This window comes from Alosa alosa, chromosome 8 (assembly GCF_017589495.1).
Source record: "Alosa alosa isolate M-15738 ecotype Scorff River chromosome 8, AALO_Geno_1.1, whole genome shotgun sequence".
Taxonomy (NCBI): Eukaryota; Metazoa; Chordata; class Actinopteri; order Clupeiformes; family Clupeidae; genus Alosa; species Alosa alosa.
The window spans coordinates 22,090,590-22,111,500 of record NC_063196.1 but is presented as its reverse complement, the minus strand read 5'-3'; the positions used below and the strand labels follow the sequence as shown (position 1 = coordinate 22,111,500).

At 40.6% G+C, this 20,911-nt stretch overlaps 1 protein-coding gene across 1 annotated transcript in view; it reads right to left on the bottom strand.

The window, feature by feature from the left end:
* The window catches only part of tdrd6 (tudor domain containing 6), a 46,379-nt gene that overhangs the window by 15,936 nt on the left and 9,532 nt on the right, over window positions 1-20,911 (bottom strand). The window contains 2 exon segments of the mRNA XM_048251183.1: window positions 112-5,689; window positions 5,691-6,005. Coding sequence (XP_048107140.1) covers window positions 112-5,689; window positions 5,691-5,963 — 5,851 coding nt within the window. The 5' untranslated portion in view covers window positions 5,964-6,005.

Sequence of the window (20,911 nt, the reverse complement as noted above, 5' to 3'; positions counted from 1 at the left end):
ATAGAAAGACACAGACACATTACAAACACTATTTTGAATAACAGGCAGCAATAACATCTAAAATGACAAAACAGTTTAATGTTGGTTAGTTATTGTTTACTCATTACTTACTGGATGCAAAAACTTCACTGGCATTTCCCTCCTCAAGAGTATCTTCTCCAGTTTCAGGGTTTGCAGCAGTTGCCTCTATAGACTGTTCAAGTACATCTTCACATGCCAGACTGTCCTCATGCCTATTTACTCCCTGATCATGTGAGGTTGAAGACTCATAGCTTTCATCAATGCAGAGTATATGGGTGCTTTCATTTAAATCCTGCTCCAAGATGAACACAGTGCTACTGGCAAATTGGTCCAACTCTACATTTTCCTCAGGGGCTTGTGCTGAACTTGTGCTTATCATTTCTATAACATCACTGATGACTTTTTGAACAACATCTTTCATAAGATGATCACCCGTGTCTGGCAAAAGCATAGTTGAGTCTTCTTGGTTGCCGGAAGATGCCATAGCTACTTGTTCATTTTCCTCTTCTGTGTGTACATTGAGATCTTCAACAACAGGCAATGCAGGGATGGCAGAATCCCCTTCTATGGTTGCTGAGAAGTTCTGTAGATTATCCTGCTCTTCTGGGCTGGTTACAGGGCCATCAAAAACTTTCGGTGATGAGCGATCCAGATTACAAGTCTGCACTTCCTGGCTAGATGCTTCAAATGTCTCCAACTCCGAGGCAAGAAGGGTAGACTGGAGAGAAACTACTGGCTCAGTTGAAACTGGTTCTGCTGTGATTTCAGGAACCTCACCACTGCCAGAGGATGGACACCAGTACCTTTTCATGATGTCACTGATGATTTGGTCCTCATATTCAACCTTGACTATGTATGATGCCCTTCCATCCTCAAGCTGTGTAGGCTTTACAACTGTCACTTTCAGGAGTTTATCATTTAATAGCTCAAAAAACTGGTCAGCTGCATCATCTTTCCAGGAACCCTGAGAGCAGTCAAAACCATCCAGTTGACACAGAAAAGCTTGAGGGGGAATATTGTATAGCTGCAGAGGGAGCTCTCTCACTTTGTCAACATTGATGTATGATTCATTGCCATAGTCTACAAAGACAATGGAGAGCGTGTCTCCCTCATTTGACAGGATTTCACCTCGATACCATTGTTGATCATCAGCAAAGAGACCCAAGCAGGCGCTCCCAACATGGAGTGATCCTAAGTTAACAGCTTTGAATTCTAGAGCATTTCCAACATGTTGAGCAAGATCAGAAATCTCCAGGAGCGTGTCTGCATCGGAGTACTGACACCAAAAGAACTCAGGCCCATTTATGGTGGAAGCAAAAACATCTATAGACTGTCCTTCATATAAATCAACCTTCTTGTACAAAACTACAACTTCGTCCAAGGCTTGACTCTCAGACGATGAACTGTGTTGTTTCAAACTTACTTCCTTGCCTGCTGGCAGATCAGATGTTACAGTTGAGTTTCTTGTGTGAAAGTCGACTCCGAGTCTTTTGCCATTTGCCACTAGGGTCACTTCCCAACTACTTTCTTTTTCTTGAATAAACGTACAATGTATAATGCCATCAATCCCATCTATTTCATTCTTGAAGTCATCTGAATATCCTTCATTGCCTGTGGTCATGGAACCACTCAGGAAACAATGAATGCTCAGCCTGGGATAGCCCAAATGGGCCTGAGCAAGCCTGCAGATTTTCGAAGAGGGCACTACTGCCATGTTTCCGAAGTCAATAAACTCCACATTGTAAGAGTCACTTTCAACTTGTGTTTTTATGACAGCACGATACCAAGATTCGTCCTCTGGAAATTGAGCATTAACCAAATGTCCTTTTCGGATGTCTTTCACAGACAGGGGTGTAGTATCGCTGTCATTATTCAACTTTTCTACAACATCGAAGATATCATCTTCATCTGAGACGAGCTGGACAAAGAAACTTGAAGGACCGTTGCAGTGTGACACATAAATTTCTGACTCTGTTCTAGGCATGATGGACTTTGGTGGAAGATCAGACAATTTCGGAATGACCTGTGGAGCTGTGTCTTCACTCGAGGAGACGGCAGAAGAAGTTTTAATGGGTCGTGCAGGACAGACCTCAGGGATGCCGTGTTGTGCAGGTTTAGTTGACATTACTCTGGACTCTGCTGACACAGACCCAGATACATCACTGAAAGAGGCTCTTGCTGGTTCCGTCACACTTTTGTTTTTCTCATTTCCCGAGCCGAGTGACCTTGGTTTTGGTGTTGGATCTCGCTCTTGGCAGACATATGCTTGCGGTCTTGAATAAGTGCTACCCAGATTTTGACCATCACCTCTATTAAAAGACACTTGTGTGTTGCTGACTGGTGTTTTTGACTCAAACATGGTTGATTTCCCTACATCTCCTTTGTTGAACGGGATGGGTGTGGAGTTGTATTGCTTTCGCCAGACTTCATTTACTTGAGATTTTGAGTCTAGGTTTGATCCATTTCTCATATCAATATCTCTGTAGGAAGTGTTCTGAGTGTGTTTCTTCCGCCAGTCATAATCCACTTCTGCTTTTGACTCAAACCTGGCAATGTCCCTCCACAGTGGATTTTGGGGAATCCTGGCGTCTTGCTCCAAGGCAGAATCCTGTCTTTTTGTCTGCAGCTCGGCAGCAAACTTTTCTTTAAGAATGCGATTAATTTGTGTTTTTCCATCATACAGTTCAACCAATAGCTTTCCACTTGGTTCTTTTGCCACAATGACTGCTTTCAGAAAATGATCAATCACATACTTTTCAAACCAGGTGTTTACCTCTCTTGGGACATCCACACAAATATCAGAAAGTCCACACTCAATAGCTTGAACAGGCATAGACATGATCTCACCAGCTTCAATGGGGATTGGAAGCAAATCTGACTTCTGCACTTCTATCGTGTCTCCATAATCCACAAAGTTAACCACAATGGATGGGTTGATAGATTTTATTTGCCCTCTGTACCATTCGCCATCTGTGTATTTCGCAAAGCAGACAGTTCCAAATGTCTTTGGACATTGCACAGACTCAAGCTGGTGGCAAAGGAAGTTGACTTTGTTTGCTAGCTCTTGAATCACTTCAGTGTTCCTACTGAGCTGGCAGTAGAACTGAGTCACACTCTTCACTGTGGTCACTATTATTTGTTCTTCAGACCCCATTTTGAGATTGTGGTTTGAGTAGTAATAGGTGTCCAAACGAAATGGTGGGACAGGAGCCTTCTTCGGAGGAGCACTTAAAGCCAGCCCTTTCTTCACTAGCAGACTGCACACACTCTGGAATGGCGTTTCTAAGTCCACCACATTGAAAACCACTTTCTGCAGGTCATACATTACAGCATATATGGTGCATTTCAGAGTAATGTGCATGGATGATGCTTCATTTACAAACTCTTTGAACAGATGTGTAGCATTAGAATCCCATTCATGAGAAGTATGCGATAGTGGATGAATGAGGTTGTACAAGCTGCATCGAAATGCTTGACCATTCAGTTTCAAAAAGGGCGGGTTGATGGGACGGAGTTCCTGCACAGCAACTTTCCTGGTTTGTCCATAATCAATGAAAAGTACATCAACATGAGGTGTCTGGTGTTTGTGAATGACCAAAGCTCTGTACCACATTCCATTTTCAGGATGACGGGCTACACATGCTGCTTCAGCAAGTTCCTGGTATTCACTGTCTGCATAGTGAGTCTGAATATCTTGCATAAGCAACTTCAGGTGCCCTATATTTCTGGCAATCTGGCACCAAAAGTCATTTGGGCTGTCAATATGAGACACAAAAACCTCTACTGAGCTTCCAATTTGAAACAAGTACTCTTTGAAAGCAGATCTGGTAGCCTTAGGCATTGCTGCCCCACTTTCTGACAATGCTTCACTCTTGGTTTTGCAGGAATCAATGACTCTCACCTGTGGAACTTGAGACAAGGTCTGCAGTTTGTGGGCATATTTGATAACAGGCTTGGTAATTGCCTCTTCCCTCCTGGCCAATCCAGCACTGCACATCAGGTGGCACAGGTCCTTCTCACCATCTAATGCTGGATCAGACAATTGAACAACATGTTTGTCCTCTATCTTGCCAGCAACATGAAGGTCAAGAACTTTGTCCATGACTGAGTCCGAGAAGAAATTCAGTGCCTTTACGCTCCATCCATCACACACAGGTTTGATCCCAGCTAAAGCACATTTCAGCGCAAGAGGTGGCAACATTTGGTATTTGGAAGGTAAATGACGGACACTTTGACTGTCCACCATCTCTGTATTTCCATAGTCAACAAAATAAACCAACAACTGTTTGCCGTTCACTTCCCGAACATTAGCTCTGTAGTAAGAACCATCTTTAGACAATGCAGCACAGTAGAGACCAATTGTTGGGTTTCTTACAAATCCATCTGCAGATGCTGGATCATAGTACAAATCGGTCAGTTCATCCATCATCTGGTCAAATTCATCTGCATACTTCTGAGTTTGAACCCAAAACTCTGATGGACTTTCAACATACTGTACAACAACCTTCTGTGTTGTGTTCATTGGAAGGTTTTCTTTGGGCATATTTAACTTGCTTTCCATTTCCTCGCCATGGTTAGGTGGATGCAATCTGTGAGATGTGCTCTTGTTAATGCTGTAATCTTGAAGGATTTTCTCTGATTCCAAGAGACACTCCGCAGATGTGCCAAATTCTTTATTGAGGTTCCTGCTTCCAGCCCCAATAAGAGTGACATAATGAACCCCCTCTGACAGGCTTTGGTACTCAAATTTAGCAATCAAGGTCTTGTTTAACAGCAGAGACCTCAAATAGTCAATCTGAGAAGCAGTCCATCCAACACCTTTGTCATTAACACCATGCAGGGAGCACACATAGGTCACAACAGGCATTCGGAAGAATTCTGCTGCCAGGTGCCTTATGCTGTCAATTTGAGTAAAGTGTTTCTTGCCATAATCAACTTGCAATACCTCTGCTATGTTACTAGATGGCATGACCAGCTGCAAGACTGCTCGATACCACTTGCCATCTGGTCCTCTAGCTGCACATGGAGACCCCAATGTTTCAGGCGGTGGACACATTCCCACTCTACCCTCATAATGCTTGGTGATCTGCTCTGTTAATTTCATCAGCTCCTGAGCGAAAACTTTCAGCTGGCAAAATATGCGTGAGGGGTTTGTGACCTCCGTCACAACCACCGTCTCTACCATTTCAGGTTGCAGCTCCGGGTACATATAGCTCAGTTGCGTCTCTGGGTGCCTGACCTCTGTAGATTTGTCACTGGTGGACTGATTGGCAGGAAGCTTTGTGGGTGAGCCTCTGCTCAAGGGCTGCAAATGATTAGATACAAACTCTCTAAACCTCTCTGGCAGAAGCTTCTTGGCAAAACCCATTTCCAAAATCTGCTGTGAAAGACTTGGGATGTCAAGGAGAAGAGTCCGATGAGGCACAAAGACTTCCTGAACACATGCATTCACCATCTTACCACTTAGAGATCTCAGGAACTCCAAGGCCATAGGAGACCATTTATTATCAGGAGACAATGGTAAAACATTGGCAAGAACACACAACTCCACCTCCGGAGGTAGAAGGAAATGCTCTCTTTTGCCCCAGGCCAACATGTTAGTCTTGACATTCAGCGTCTTCCCCTCATCAAAAAGAAACACATTGTAATTGGATGACATACGTGAAACCTACACGTGCTCTATACCATGTTTCACATATCTGGACCAAGCATTGGTCTCCTGGGCTCCCGTCTGCCTCTCGAAATCTCTCTCCATAACACTGAATCTCTTTTCGCATCTGCTCATAAACATGCTTACTCTCTTTGCAAAAATTTCCCCAAAATTCCACCATAACACAGAGTGGATTTGAGTTCACTCGGGTTATCAGTACAGTAACATTTGAACCTGCCGATGGGAGTCCCGCAATGGAACACATGGTGGTGTCTTCCCAAGTTGGGTTCATCCATCAATTCCAGATATCCACATGTGACATTACATTCAATGCCTGTAAGAACCAAACAGAAAAACAGCAAGCAATTGCACTCAGTCAATTATTCAAATCTAATTTGAAGGCCTAACATTTGAATTAAATACAAAACACACTAGACTGGTATTAATTCAAATCTGAAAATCAACTTCCACATCAATGTTAAATAATGGTAAGAGAATCTGTATTCATAACTTGAAAAAAAGAAAGTGTTCAGCAAATTCTTGAATTTCCCCTTGGGGATCAATAAACTGTCTGTCTGTCTGTCTAAATGGGTTGTCACACACAGTAATGAAAAATAGTGACATTTTCGATATATTATTTTCCTGCGATAGGCTTATGTTGTGATATGGAGAATAACTAGATGCACCGCATAGAGGTACAAAATATGACAGCCGCTCAGTCCTGTACATCCTCTGCGAAAATAAATCACGCTTGTCAATTTGTCTCCATCTCCATCCCCTACAAAGCAGGAATGATTAGCATATTTCTCGAAGAGTTTGTTTATTTATTTCCATGACTAGCGCGGTAAAGTTCAAACACACCAGCACAAGACTGCTATAGGTAGGCTGAGCTTGACTATCGATCGTCGATTAATTATGCCCATCCCTAGTGTGTGTGTGTGTGTGTGTGCGCGTTTGTTTATTGTATGTATTGTTGGGTATGGACACACCCTGCTGCTCCTCCACATTTGAAGTTCCTAACGGAAAAATAAAGTTCTTTGAATTGATTTGAATGACAGCTAGCTGAACCAATAAGACAACATACCGTATTTTACCGCACTTAAAGGGAAACTTGGCAGGATTTCCCCCTCTGCTGGAGAAATTGTGCATTATGCTATTTCAAACTGTGGGAAAAGGTAACGATAAAGCACATGGATTTGTTTACAAGCTAGCGAACGGTTAGCATAAGTTTGGCAGAACTATGTGGATGTTACAAGGTAAGAAACACGATTTAAAACGAGTTTCTTGTTTCTCACTTCTCTTTCCGGGACGGTAAGTCTCAATGTTGCAAGGTTGGTTTTCCGCCTGGGGACGCTAGGCGCAGCGGGGAACCATTTTCACCGGAAGAGGTCATTTAACCATCCGAATGATTTCTAAACGGGTTTATTACGTTGAAATAGTTGCCAAGTTCCCCTTTAAAAGCCTTTTTTCTCAAAAAACGACAGTGCGCTTTATAATCTGGAGAGCCTTGTATATGGATTAATTCTGTTTGTTATGGCTACCGTAAGAGCTTCCCCATAACATTACAGTGTGTGTGTATAAAGATCCCAAAATGGCACCCATCAAAGAGACACGCTTACAACGTGGACTTCAAACTCAAGGCTATCAGTCACGCAGTAGAACATGGGAATAGAGCAGCTGCGAGATAATTCAACATTAATGAATAAATGGTACGGAAGTGGAGGAAGCAAGGAGAAGACCACACAGTTTCCGAAGGAACAAAGCGAGATGGCCACAGTTAGAGGACAAAATTGAACAGTGGGTTATTGAACAGAGAGCAGCAGGTAGAAGCGTCTCTACAGTCTCTATTCGACTGAAGGCAACAGCGTTAGCACGGGACATGACTATCAATGCCTTTCGTGGCGGGCCTTCTTGGTGCTTTCGTTTTATGAAAAGACGTAATCTCTCCATCCGCAGACAAACTACCGTACCGTATCCGCAGACGAACAACTGATTTACGATGATGAAGATTACGAAGAAAAGCTGGCCACTTTCCGCGCATACTGCAAAAACAAGATCACTGAAAAGAAGATCCAGCCAGAGCACATCACCAACATGGACGAGGTTCCTCTCACCTTGATATCCCCGTGAACCACACTGTGGAGACAACAGGGACCAGAACGGTGTCTATATGCACCACAGGGAACGAGAAGTCATCCCTCACTGTAGCTCTCGGTTGCCAGGCTTAATGGCCAGAACCTTCCACCCATGGTCATTTTCAAGAGGAAGAAAATGTCCGGCCCGCGAGGTCATTTGTACTGGCCCTTTAAAATAAAATGTAATCTCTAGCAAGCGCATAAGCTCTCTTGCATCTCTCGCTCGCTTTAGTCCTACTGCACCTCAGCCCATTGCACAAGTTAGACTAGCCTACATTACAATTCATTACATTTGTATGTAAGTTGAACGTAAGTTAGTTTAGTTTCAACCTAAATTGTTGGAGTATATGAACTACTAATATTTAATAGGTTGCACCACACAAATAGTTTCTGTCAACAATATCGCAAAAAAAAACACGGTTTCTGCAAAACTTGGTGGAAAGGTTGAAAGAAAAACTTGGAGTCTCTGTGTCCATTTAGTGAATGATGAATTTGTGCGTAGCCTATGTCCTTTATTTCTTCACGTCTTACAACATAAACAAATGCAATAATAGTCTAGTGAAGTCAGAAATGAGCCTATCTAAAGGCCTCTTGGAAATCATGTGGCATGTTACATTAAATGCGCACTCAATTGCGATTCGAAGCAAAAAAGAATCACATAGCCTAACAAAGTTGTAAATGTGGCGATGGCAAAACGTTTTGTGTTTAAATCGTAGACTACCGGTATATAATAACCAAATTAAGTAACCTAAAGGAGATGATTTGCACCTCCGTTCACCAAATAAAGGCCGTGGTTGTGTTTCTACAATATGTTGGCAGAACTTGGCACAAAACGTAATTTCTGTCAGAAACCAAGAACGCTAAACGTTTTCATTATCATCGTGAACTATGACGATGCCCATGTTCAGTAGACTACGTTTTTCATTTATTCAAGCAGTGACATTTGATTTAATGCATGGGGTAACGTGACGTGCGTCAGAAAAAAGATGGGCCTGTCCTAGGGCTGGGCGATATATCGATATAAAAGATATATCAATATATTTTAAAATGCGATATGGAATTAGACCATATCGTATATATCGATATAGTTCAAATTTGTGCCGTGATCCTTGCTCCACGCAAGCTTCTGACTGGAGCTTTCTGCACTGCTCCCCTCTCTGCACTGCTGTGAAACGGCACGCTATACTTTTCTCATATAAATATATTTATTTCAGAAAAAGATTGGCCTATTTTATTTTATAGGCTATTTTTATTTAAGATATTTTTTATTTAAATGTGCACCTTACGGAGCTTTGATTTCAAAGTTTTATGTTTACATTTTATTGTTATTTGCGCAGTGAGTTTTCAATAACATATTTGACTGAACATTTCTATGGAGCTAAATTTGTCTCAATAATATTTGTATATGCGCAGAGGGGGATCCACAAATATTTCTTGATTTGCATGTGTGTTTTGATATCTACAAATAAAAAAAAATCATATTTGTAACTCGTATATTGATTTTTACAAATATAGATGTTGATTTGTAAATAAAATGCCATTTGTAAAACTGAAAATTTAATTTGTGAAATGTGATTCTGTATTTGTGGATCACCAGCACACGCATTCTTCGCTTTCCAAAGTTACGTGTTTTTGAGATGTTCTTCACATGAGTCACACAAATCCACACGTAAAAAGGCCTACTTTAATTCACTGGCACACAGAAATCGCAATCCAGTAGATGGCGACATCCACAAATATTTCTTGACTTGCATTTGTGTTGACATCCACAAATAAAAAAAAATCCTTTTTGTAACTTGTAAATTGGTTTTCACAATTGTAGATGTGTATTTGTAAATGAAATGGCATTTGTAAAACTGAAAATTGCCTTTGTGAAATCTAATTTTGCATTTGTGGATCACCAGCACACACAGTTTTCGTTTTCGCATTTGTGGATCAGCATTTGTGGATCACATATTTTTGAGACAAACTTTGCGGCAGAGAAGCCACCTAGATCCTGCTGACACTTTCTAATCCAGTAGATGGCAGTGTTGTTCTATGGGACTCATAACCAAAAATTCTTTGCTCATAACACACAGAGCTAGCGAACCTAGTTCTTAAATCTAACAAGTTATGCCTTTTACAACAAGCTTTTTGATAGAAAAGTGGTGTTTAATTTCCATAATCTTTGTTTAGTAAACGCATAAAACAGTCAGTTTGCAAGCGAAATCAAGAATTACGATCTTTGAGTTTGTTTATAGTTACCTATATCATATAGTATCAATATACTTTTGATCAATATATATTTGTAGATATCAAAACACATGCAAATCAAGAAATATTTGTGGATCCCCCTCTGCGCATATACAAATATTATTGAGACAAATTTAGCTCCATACATTTCCTTTTACAGCTCTAACTTTGCGGAAAAAAATATTGGGATATATATTGTATATCGATATTCAACCTAAATATATATTGGGATATGACTTTTGGTCCATATCGCCCAGCCCTAGCCTGTCCCTCTCAAAACATGTTAAAATAGTGTGATTTGATTATGGTCCATATCGCCCAGCCCTAGCCTGTCCCTCTCAAAACATGTTAAAATAGTGTGATTTGATTATGGTCCATATCGCCCAGCCCTAGCCTGTCCCTCTCAAAACATGTTAAAATAGTGTGATTTGATTAGCAACCAGAAAAGAAAAAAAAATCCCGGGGGAGACACCCCCGGACCCCCGTGTTATTATCATTAGGCGATTATGACTGGCCTGCCCCCACTGCTAAAAAAAAATCTAGAGGTCACGGTCATCTCATTTAAATGGTGGGAACGTCAAATGTAACAAGTAGGCCTATAAGTCAGAAGAGCTACATATGCGACTGATTATACATTTAATTCACCTGAACAGTGTTTGAAACCTGTTTGTAGGCCTACTCACTGGAAATACTGGACCTAGCAGTAGCTTAGCTGCGCAAAGCACAGATTCCATTACTGTTAGGGCTATCTGTTATCACAGATTTCAATCCAGCCACCAACAACCGGCTAATGATGTTATGCATGTTCAAAATACAACATTTGAACACCCATATTGCTGCTGTTGTACTTAATTGTATCTACAGCTGTTAATGTGTTTACTCATAGCCGCATTTCTCCAGCCCCTCAGTTGTGATGCTTTTTTTTTTTTTTGGCCCACCACCACCCCCCCTCTTCGGAGGACAACTTTATTTTTTTTTAAGTAACATATTTTTCAAGTGCAAATACAATTGTCCTACCTCAACCATTTATGTATATGACCCCGGAATCCGTATCATATAGCACCACGTGAATTGAAACATATAAAACACATGAAACACAATAAGGTAACGTAGACAAGTGAGACGGATAGACAGACAGATAGACAGACAAACATACAGACAGACAGACATACATACATACACGACAGACAGACACGCAGACAGACAGTGGGACAGGACGATGACCGAGCTGACAGTATGGGACTCAGTTCTCTGTAATTAATTGGAAAGGTCTGTGAGTGGTCATGGTAAAGGGCTTTGGTAACATGCTATGTTTGGGTGTTTCTATATGTAAAGTGGTGAATGTAGGGGGGAAAGGAGGAAATAAGATTAAATAGAATAAATAAATTTTTAAATCAATCAATTGATTAATTAATCAAACAATCAAACAAATAAACAGATAGATAAAGACAGAGAAGGGGGCAAGGAAAGGGGGGAGAGCTTGGGGTTATGGTTTTGTTGAATTTAAAAATGATAGAAAGGGAGACCAGGTGTTTTCAAAGGCTGACATTTGCTTCTCTCTATGTGCATGATGTTTTTCTATTGTAATATATTCTGTGATTAAGTTTTTCCAGTGATTGATATGGCATGATTTCTTTGATTTCCAGTTTTGGAGGACTACTTTCTTAGCGACAGTTAGAGAGATGAGCAAGGGTTTTTTGAAGTGTTGGCGTAATGTGGATTTCAGAAATGTCATTAAGAAGACAGAGTGTTAGAGATGATGGGATTCTGGAGTCCAGGATGTTAGATAGTGCCTCAGTGATTGTGACCCAAAAAGAGTCGACAGGTTGACAGAGCCACATGGCGTGCAGATAGTCGTCTGTGCTACCTAAAGTGCATTGTGAACAAATATCTGTGTTTGTTAAGCCCATTTTAAACATTTTACTTTGAGTGATGTGAGATCTATGAATGACTTTATACTGAATAAGCTGTAAATTTGTGTTAGTGGTCATGGAAAATTGCAGATTTGTTCCCAATAATCAGGGTTGGGAGAGAACGCCAAGTCATTTTCCCACTTAGTTATTGGGAGTGTTATTGTTGTTTTTAGGTTTGTGATCAGTGTATATAGCTGAGAGGTTAATTTTTTGAAGTTATTAATTTTCATATTTTTTTTCTACAAGTTCAGATGGTTGTAATGTGTTGTTGGTGAGGCTTGTTTTATCTTTAATTTTAAGTTTAAGCTGTTGATATTGAAGGAATTGTTCTCTCCCAACCCCATATTTCTGTGTCAGTGTATCGAATGACATGAATTGGTGGTTGTCAAACATGTGGTGAAGATGTGAGATTCCTTTTTGTGCCCATGTGGAGAAGTGGAAAGGTTTATTCTGTAATGTGAACACTGGATTGTGCCAGAGTGGGGTGTACCTGTTTAGTGCTAGTGATGATTTTGTGATTTCGTTTGTTTTCCACCAGGCTGTCAGAGTTGAATTGATAGTAATGCGTTGGCAGAAGTTGGATTTTTTGATTGATTCTGAGTAGAAGGGGAGGTCTGCTATTCTGATATCTGTACATTGGTTTTGTTCTAGTTCAAGCCATGGGTAATTGTGATTTTGTATGTTGATCCATTTAACTAGGTATTGTAACTGATTTGCCAGGAAGTAGTGATGGAAGTTTGGTGCCTCAAGGCCGCCATGTGATTTTTTTATTTTGCAGTGTTGAGAGTGATATTCTGTTTTTTCCTTTCCAATAGAATTGCGTTGTTAATGAATTGAAAGTTTTAAACCAATTGTCTGTAGGAGTAGTGGGGGATCATGGAGAAGAGGTAGTTAATCTGAGGGAGAATTTTCATTTTGACGGCGGCTATTCTTCCGATGAGTGTGAGTGGGTGTTTTGACCAGCGTTTGAAATCCTCTTCAATTTTCCTGAGGAGAGGAGTATAGTTGAGGCTAAAAAGCTCAGACAGCCTGGGGGAAATATGAATCCCTAGTTTGAAAGTGAGGGAAAGTATCCTGAGCTCCAGAATCCCATGCATTATCGGAAAGGGGTAGTACGATTGATTTGTTCCAGTTGATAGTGTAATGTGAAACACTAGAGAATCTATTGATGATATTGAAAGTTTCTTTAAGTGACACCTGTGGGTTCTGTATATAGAGTAAGAGGTCATCTGCAACTGTAGTTGTGATGCTTTTCATGAAGTGGCCCTCATTACAAACTAATTGAATAGCCCTGCTATAGAGAATCACAGTCCCGGCCACAGCCGATGCCGGAAGTAAAAATTCAATACAATTTATCCATTGACAATTGGGGTATAATCCATAAAAACGTAACTGCACATAGTAGACTTAAAACCAGCTACGGCTGTACTAAGCGATTGTATGCTCATATAGACGCCAAAAGTTCATGGGGCACTAACCTTGTTTTGAGATAAATGTCTTTTATTCGCGATGTCTTGGATAAGTACTTCATTACCCACAATCCTGAACATTGAACAATTCCACAATCCCACAGTGATGCCTCTGATTGGTGGAAAGGTTGTTATGCTCATAGTTAGAAACTTTCTCAGCTTTGTTGTAAGTTTCGCAGGGAGGTTGGTAACGTTAATGCTGCTAGTTGACATAAGCTAGGCTACTGTAGCCTTCATACTGTATGATTCATATCAATTAGGGCTGTCACTTTACGTTCGAAAATCGATTGGACCAAACACAAGTTTCAAAACTACAATAGCGGTATAAGCCATAAAAACTTAACTGCATGTGGTAGACTTAAAACCAGCTACGGCTGTACTAAGCGATTGTATATGCGAAAGCTAAAAAGAAAATTCCCACCAATTTTACGCACCGGAAACAGCTGTTTCAATCCGCTGCTGTGCTGCTCGTGTTATGGCAAAAATGGAGGACAACGCGATCAACCTGTGCGACATGAGAGAGACTAGTGATAGGCCCTAATAACTTGAGGAGTTCGATGTGGAAGTACTTCGGATTTTTGGTATATCAAACTATATGGAGAAGAACAAAGCGGTAGGCTATGCAAACTGTGCAATCGAGTTCTACGTAGGCGAAATTTGTTTGACATTTCTAATTGTAAACACAGCAACGTTGAAGCCTGCAGTAATGTTTGTCACTGATGTAATGGCAGTATACTCGGCTTATTGTTTTTCGAGAATGTAGCACTCCTGTTTGTCATTGTGCACGAAACTTCACGCCAATAAATCAGAAATATTGCTGGCTTGCGTCTGCCCTCTTTACGTTCGTCCTAATGCCTGTTACTTTTTTGTGGATTGGCCTATATTTGGCGTTGACAATGGAAACGTCTTTAGACATGAAAAATCGATTTTACAATCGATTCAATGAACACTTATGTCTCAAAAATCTAACAGGATTTTTTCCCAAAAGTGACAGCCCTAATATCAATCATTAACTTAGGAATACTACTTCTTGCATTTAATGAACATTTTGTGTAATAATTCACGGCAAGTTAATAAACTGAATATGGTGGTCCAAGAGGTGCACCGGTCCATGCATCAGCCCGACTGAGCAGTGATGACAGCATAGGATTACAGTCAGGTACGAAGCACTGCACCATGTTGCTAACGTTAACATTAACCGCTTTCACACACACACGATAAATATAAAATTCAATATCAAAACACTATTATTTACACGATTACTCCTGAAATAACTGCTATTAACTGCACATTCACTATATAAAAATCACTGTTTGGAGGAAAGGGTTCGCGTGCTGTCGCCGGTTAGAAATTGTTCAAATGGCAATTTGCGCCGGTTTGTCCTTTTGGTTTATGGGATGAGTAGTTCCTTCGCTCGGAAATGAAAATATGTACAGTCTTGTACCTTTGACTTTTTTTGGATTTTCTCTTCGTTTTTTCAAATTATATGTTGTATGCTTATGAGTTATGCCGTAGCTGGTTAGCCTAAGACATGCTGTAAAACTCTTTCTATACGGATTTTTCCAAAACATCAATGGGAATCTTACTTCCAGCACCTAACCGCATTTCGGCTGTGGGCGGGACTGTGATTCTTTATTGATCTACAACTCCATGCGCGCCCATCTCACCGATGCAGTCAAAAACCAAGTGAAGCAAACTAATTCGGAGTTTGCCGTCATTCCGGGTGGATTGACTAAAGAACTCCAGCCGCTAGATATTGGTGTCAACAGGTCGTTCAAAGTTAAACTGCGAGCTTCATGGGAGCAGTGGATGACCGAAGGCGAACACACATTCACCAAGACAGGGAGACAGCGCCGGGCGACTTACGCCACTATCTGCCAATGGATCGTGGATGCCTGGGCTAAGGTATCAGTCTCAACTGTGGTCCGAGGTTTCATGAAGGCCGGAATCATCACTGAAATGCCAGGTAACAGCGGCGACACTGACACTGACTCGGATAATGACGGGAGGGATCCGGGCATGCTGGATGCCGTAATCGCCCAACTGTTAAACTCGGACACTGAAGACGAAGAATTTGAGGGATTTGTGGACGAGGAATGAACTGAAAAAGTGAGTGTATTGTGTTGTATTTTACGTGTTATAAATGAACAATTTTGAGAGTTATTGTGAATACGATAACGTTTGATTTAGCAGTATCAGACTGTTTTTTTTACGTGTTACAACTGAACAAGGTTGGGAGTTATTGTGAATACGCCAACGTTAGATTTCGCAATGTGGTTTTTTAACGTGTTAGGCTACAACTGAGAAATTTTATTAAATAAGATTTTAAATGAATAGCCTCCCTTAGAACACCAGAGGATTACAATATAATAATTCTATTATTTTATATCCTGATATAAAAATATTTTTCTGAATGACTGATATTTATGACAGCACACTTTATGCAGATTAGCCTGTAGCCTAGGCCTACTATTTTTTATTACAACTCTACCTCTTTAATTCAGCTGTCTGGTTGAAGCCTGGAAATATTGTAAACAAAGTAGCATAGTTGGCTAGCTTAGCCTATCATAGTCTACTGATTGGACTGTTCAGTTTCCCCATGTGTGTTTAAGTTTCAAGGTAATACTTGTTCTCCTTAGGACAGGCTCTTTTGGGAAACGTTGGTATTGAGATGATCAGTCAACTTCAATGCAAGAGAACAAATATGTGCAGCATGCTAATAATGCTAAGCGGATTTAATAGTAATTTAGCTAGTCGTCTTCTATGCGTCCTTGCTTTCACGATTGTGAATGTTTTATTTAAGTCGCGCGTGTTCATTGAGCAGGAGAGGGAGGGAGAGTGAGAGGGAGGGAGCGCGAGAGAGAACGGGGCAAGGAGAGGGGGTTTACCTCTATACTGTTTGGTAAAGTTGCACACATAGTCTACAATGAAAGCAAGGAGAGGTATGAAATTATTATTTATTTATTTATTTGTTTTTGGACAACGTAGGCTACCGATAAGTAAAGCGGGAGATGTGGGTTGCTTTTGCGGCCGCTTAAGCTGCAAAGCACTGTGTGAAACACTAGAAAGGGTGTGTCGTGATTCTGCCTTTTCACACCGCGACACAGTATCGTGGATATGAATGTCGCGATTTCGGTTTCGAATCGTATATCGTTACAGCCCTAATGGTAACTTATGTGCCATCTCTTTTGTGAAACCCAGTCAAAGCTAAATTCTTCCAGGATAACCCAAAAAATCCCAGCTTAATCCCTTATCTAGGTTTTGTGAAATACCCCTCAGGTCAAAAAAACAAAACAAACGTCCAGATTAGTGTTGTCACGATACCAAAATTATGACTTCGATACGATACCTGCCATAAATATCTCGATGCTCGATACCGAAACAATACCACGGCGAAATCCTAAAATATCTGGAAAAGAAAGGACGCAGACCTCCTCCAAGTGTATCAAGTCATTTGTGTTGAATTTGGTGCACTTTTGTAGTGCGCAGGTCAATTCTGGGTTCTAAACTTCTAAACTTGTGTGTGATTAAGTCCTTTATTGTTTGTTATAATTAATTTACATCGTGTTTTGGCAATAAAGTATCTTTAAATAGCCAAAGTAGGCTAGATCAAGGTCAGTGTTGAAATTACTGCATGCAAATCACTGAATGCTATGCTAATGTTTAGGCCATCTGATGTAGGCTACCCTAGGCCTTCCCGTGTTTATGGGATTTCTGACAGTTGCAAAGGGGAAAAAGTGAAGATAGTTTTCTTTGCTCCCAGTGTACAAGTACAACGTTCCAACCAGGTCTGTCAGATAGGCCTACACCATTACCTGTTGCAATATATCTGTGTAGGCTACATTAGGTCTATTTCTTTGATAACATTATTTGCTACCACATAAAAGCCGCTATTATTAGTAGGACTCCACACGCATCTCAGAAAACCATACTCGTTTCAGTTAGGCTAGACTAAAACTGAAGAAATGAACTTGTCACTATCATGTAGTGCTGTTTTCTATAGCCTATTCGTTAACCTGTCATTCTTTGAACTCTTTAAAAATGTTGGGATATGTCTGCGAGGTGTTTAGCCAAGTTCTATGCGTATCCTACTGCTTTTGAATGACTTTGAAACATATTTTACAAACAGGCCTCTGTGTATCTGATGGTTTGGCTTCACTATCCGCGCGATGTATCCGTAGTAGTTCCAGATTTCACTTCACCTTTTGTTTTATCCACAAGCCGAGGACTGTCTGCAAAGAACTAGTTGACGTTCGCTGCACTCTCACTCACTCAGAGATGCCTGCTTGACACGCCCACTTCCCTAGATGCGTGCAAGGAGCATGGAGAGTGGGAGCGGTCCACACAGACAGAACATTATTATTTTAATAAAGTCTCGATTCTAAAAACGTCGGAAATCGTATCGTTTTTTGCGTTAAGGCATCATGATGCCTTTCTAGTATCGATACACAGTGCAACACTAGTCCAAGATGAAAACAAATATGGTTTGCTGAGCACAAAATCAAGCTTCGGACATTCTCAGTCCCCTGATTTAAACTCCATAGAAAAACAGTGGGGTGAGTCAAAGAGGAGAATGCACAACTGTGGACCTAGGAATCTGGACGACCTAGGGAGATTTTGTGAAGACCAATAGTCTTAAATCCCTTTCTTTCCCTTGTGTCACAGGAGAATATCACAAGCTGTTTTATTGGCAAAGGGAGGCTTAAGAAGGTATTACAAGCAGGGGTGCCAATAATTGTGAGCAACGTGTTTTTGTTAAATTTTTTTATTTATTTATGAGATTTTCCTTTTTCTCAAAATACATTTGCTTCCCTTCAAGGGTGGATTTTTCCTAATTCTTTTCATTGTGAGATTACAATAAACTTACTTTTTTTCTCTGTTCAAAACTCGGTTTACACGAAGACGATAGACTAGATAGAGAGTTCTATATATACACAGTCTATGGAATATGTTTACTACTTAAAAACATCAAAGCTAAACATTATATCACGACATCGCTACAAATACAGTATGTGATTAAAATCAGCCAACATCAATGTAGGCTATAGGCTACGTAGATGATAGTTAGGCTAGATAGATTGATAAATGGCCTACTTTATTGACGCTTGGTGAAAAAGCATGGAGTGGATGTTTTCGGTTCAGATGCTTGTTCTTTTCCTTTTTGAGTATGTAATGATCCCAAAACTTTACACAACTGACATTCTCTGCCATTTATGGACATCTTGACTCCGCCATCGCGCCAGCGAAATTCAGAATGTATCACGATTCACGCGCTAGTGGTGTGCTTCCTGAACAACGGTCCGTGTGGAACAATCAGATCCCTGAGCGTATAGTGCGCGTCATAGGAATTTAACGAGGCTTCGAGGCAGGGTTTTTGCCTCGAGTAATTTTTGTAATCGAGTTATTCGAGTAACTCGATGAATCGTTTCAGCCCTAAATGTTTACATATGCAAATTAGGCATTATCTAATTAAATATGCGCTAATTTGCATACATTTTAAAGCAAGAAACCTGAGCATTGGATACAGCCAGGTTCAAAATTTTGTTTTCATTGTGTTCAGATAATAGATGTTGAAAAATTTACAGAGGGATTTATAAATGTCTACTTTAGTTATCCTGTAAATCAGAATATGATGTCAATAGCCCTAAAAAATTTTTTTTTTTCGATTTTTGCCATGTTTTTAGGCATAAAATGTCATCCAAGTCAGGCTAGGAATAATATATCAACAAACCCCTCTGTAAAAATCTTCGAAATATAGTTTCGTTAGTTAAGTCTAGAAAGTTTGTTGTATGCAAGTGCTTCTGAAGTGGAGTTTCCTTGCTCAGAGTGGGAGAAGAAACTCGTTTTGAGAAAACAGCCTTGAAAGACAGCCGTTCTCAGCCTAGACTCGTCTTTGAACTTTCACGATTGGTTGCAGATACAAAGGAAGTGTCCATATATGGATCACATAGCGTGATACAGGAAAAACAGAGCTTTCCAACGGTACTGCACACAATATGTAATGAAATAAACACCTAAATGTGTAAATCGGACTTTTTTGTTGTAGTAGTGTGATAGAATGCATGCTAAGGTAACAGACTAGCTCAAAATCTCGAAATTGACCAGTGCATGAAAAAACGATGTTTTCACCTGCCGCGTCTCGCCTTAAAGCCCTGTTTTCAGATAGTTTATGATTAAATAGAACGTTTAAGATTGAAATTTGGACACATGCGGCTGTCCTGAGAATTTTCTGTTTCTGTGGTAGCACCCCCCCCACCTCCACAACGCTGCATAGGTGCACTGGAACAATCTTTCTAAAACGCATTAAACTTTAGTTTACAAAGACGTGAAACTCACCGAGTGGTCAGAGGTGTTCACTGATATTCTCACACAAAAATCGCTGCAAAAGATGCTTTCCAACAGGTGTTTTACCATTCGTTGTGGAGATTTCTTCCGTTGAGAGCTTGAATAGACGGTTGGTGGCTGCATTTTACTGAACAAGCAAACCACTGGCATTTCATTGAATACACAGAAGTAGCAGAAGATCGCCGTCTGGAGGACAAATGAAAATGGGGTGATTTTGTGCAGTTCGAATGCGGGAAAATTCGTGTGGCAAAAAGTTGTCCAGAATTCCTTTCAAATCCAGAAAGCTCTTTGCTGGGGTTGGATGTGAGCCTGTTGAGGAATACAGCTGTTCCTGAACACAAATGAAATCGCCCAAAAAAGCTCTTTTAAGCCTGACCTCCTGGGAGGACAGAGTTGGAAGAACTTGGGGTAAGGTTGACATTTTGTAACATAACGTTTGTAACAGTCGGAAAATGTGTCCATAACCCGTCATGTTCACATCATAAGCCTAACACTAAGCCTAGCCTACATGAATAATTTGGCTACATGATTTTGTACGTTTACCATTTTTTTTGGCTGTGGAACTTTCATGATTAAAACGTAATGATTCACGTAGGCTATCATTCACATCGTGCAAGTTCCAAGACATTTTAGCATTAGCCATGGACGTGACAATAATTTGGATAGCGTAGCCTATGATACTGCGACTGCATAAGACTACAGAAAGAATACAAACAACCCCATATCCGTTTCCGGCGGCGGAGTAATACCGTACCTCACAGCACATCCAATACAAGTCAATGGAGTTGGACAAAAACTACGATAAAACCTGTTGGAAAGAATCTTTTGCAGCGATTTTTGTGTGAGCATATCAGTGAACACCCTTGACAACTCGGTGAGTTTTGCGTCTTTGTAAACGAAAGTTTAATGCGTTTTAGAAAGATTGTTCCAGTGCATCTATGCAGCGTTGTGGAAGTGGGGGGGGTGCTACCACAGAAACCGAAAATTCTCAGGACAGCAGCATGTGTCCAAATTTCAATCTTAAACGTTCTATTTAATCATAAACTATCTGAAAAAAGGGCTTTAAGTGTAAAATAGCGAACTTGTCCTTTAAGGTGTTTTGTGCTCACCACGCCTCGCAGTCGCACCATGCGTGCGTGTGGAAAA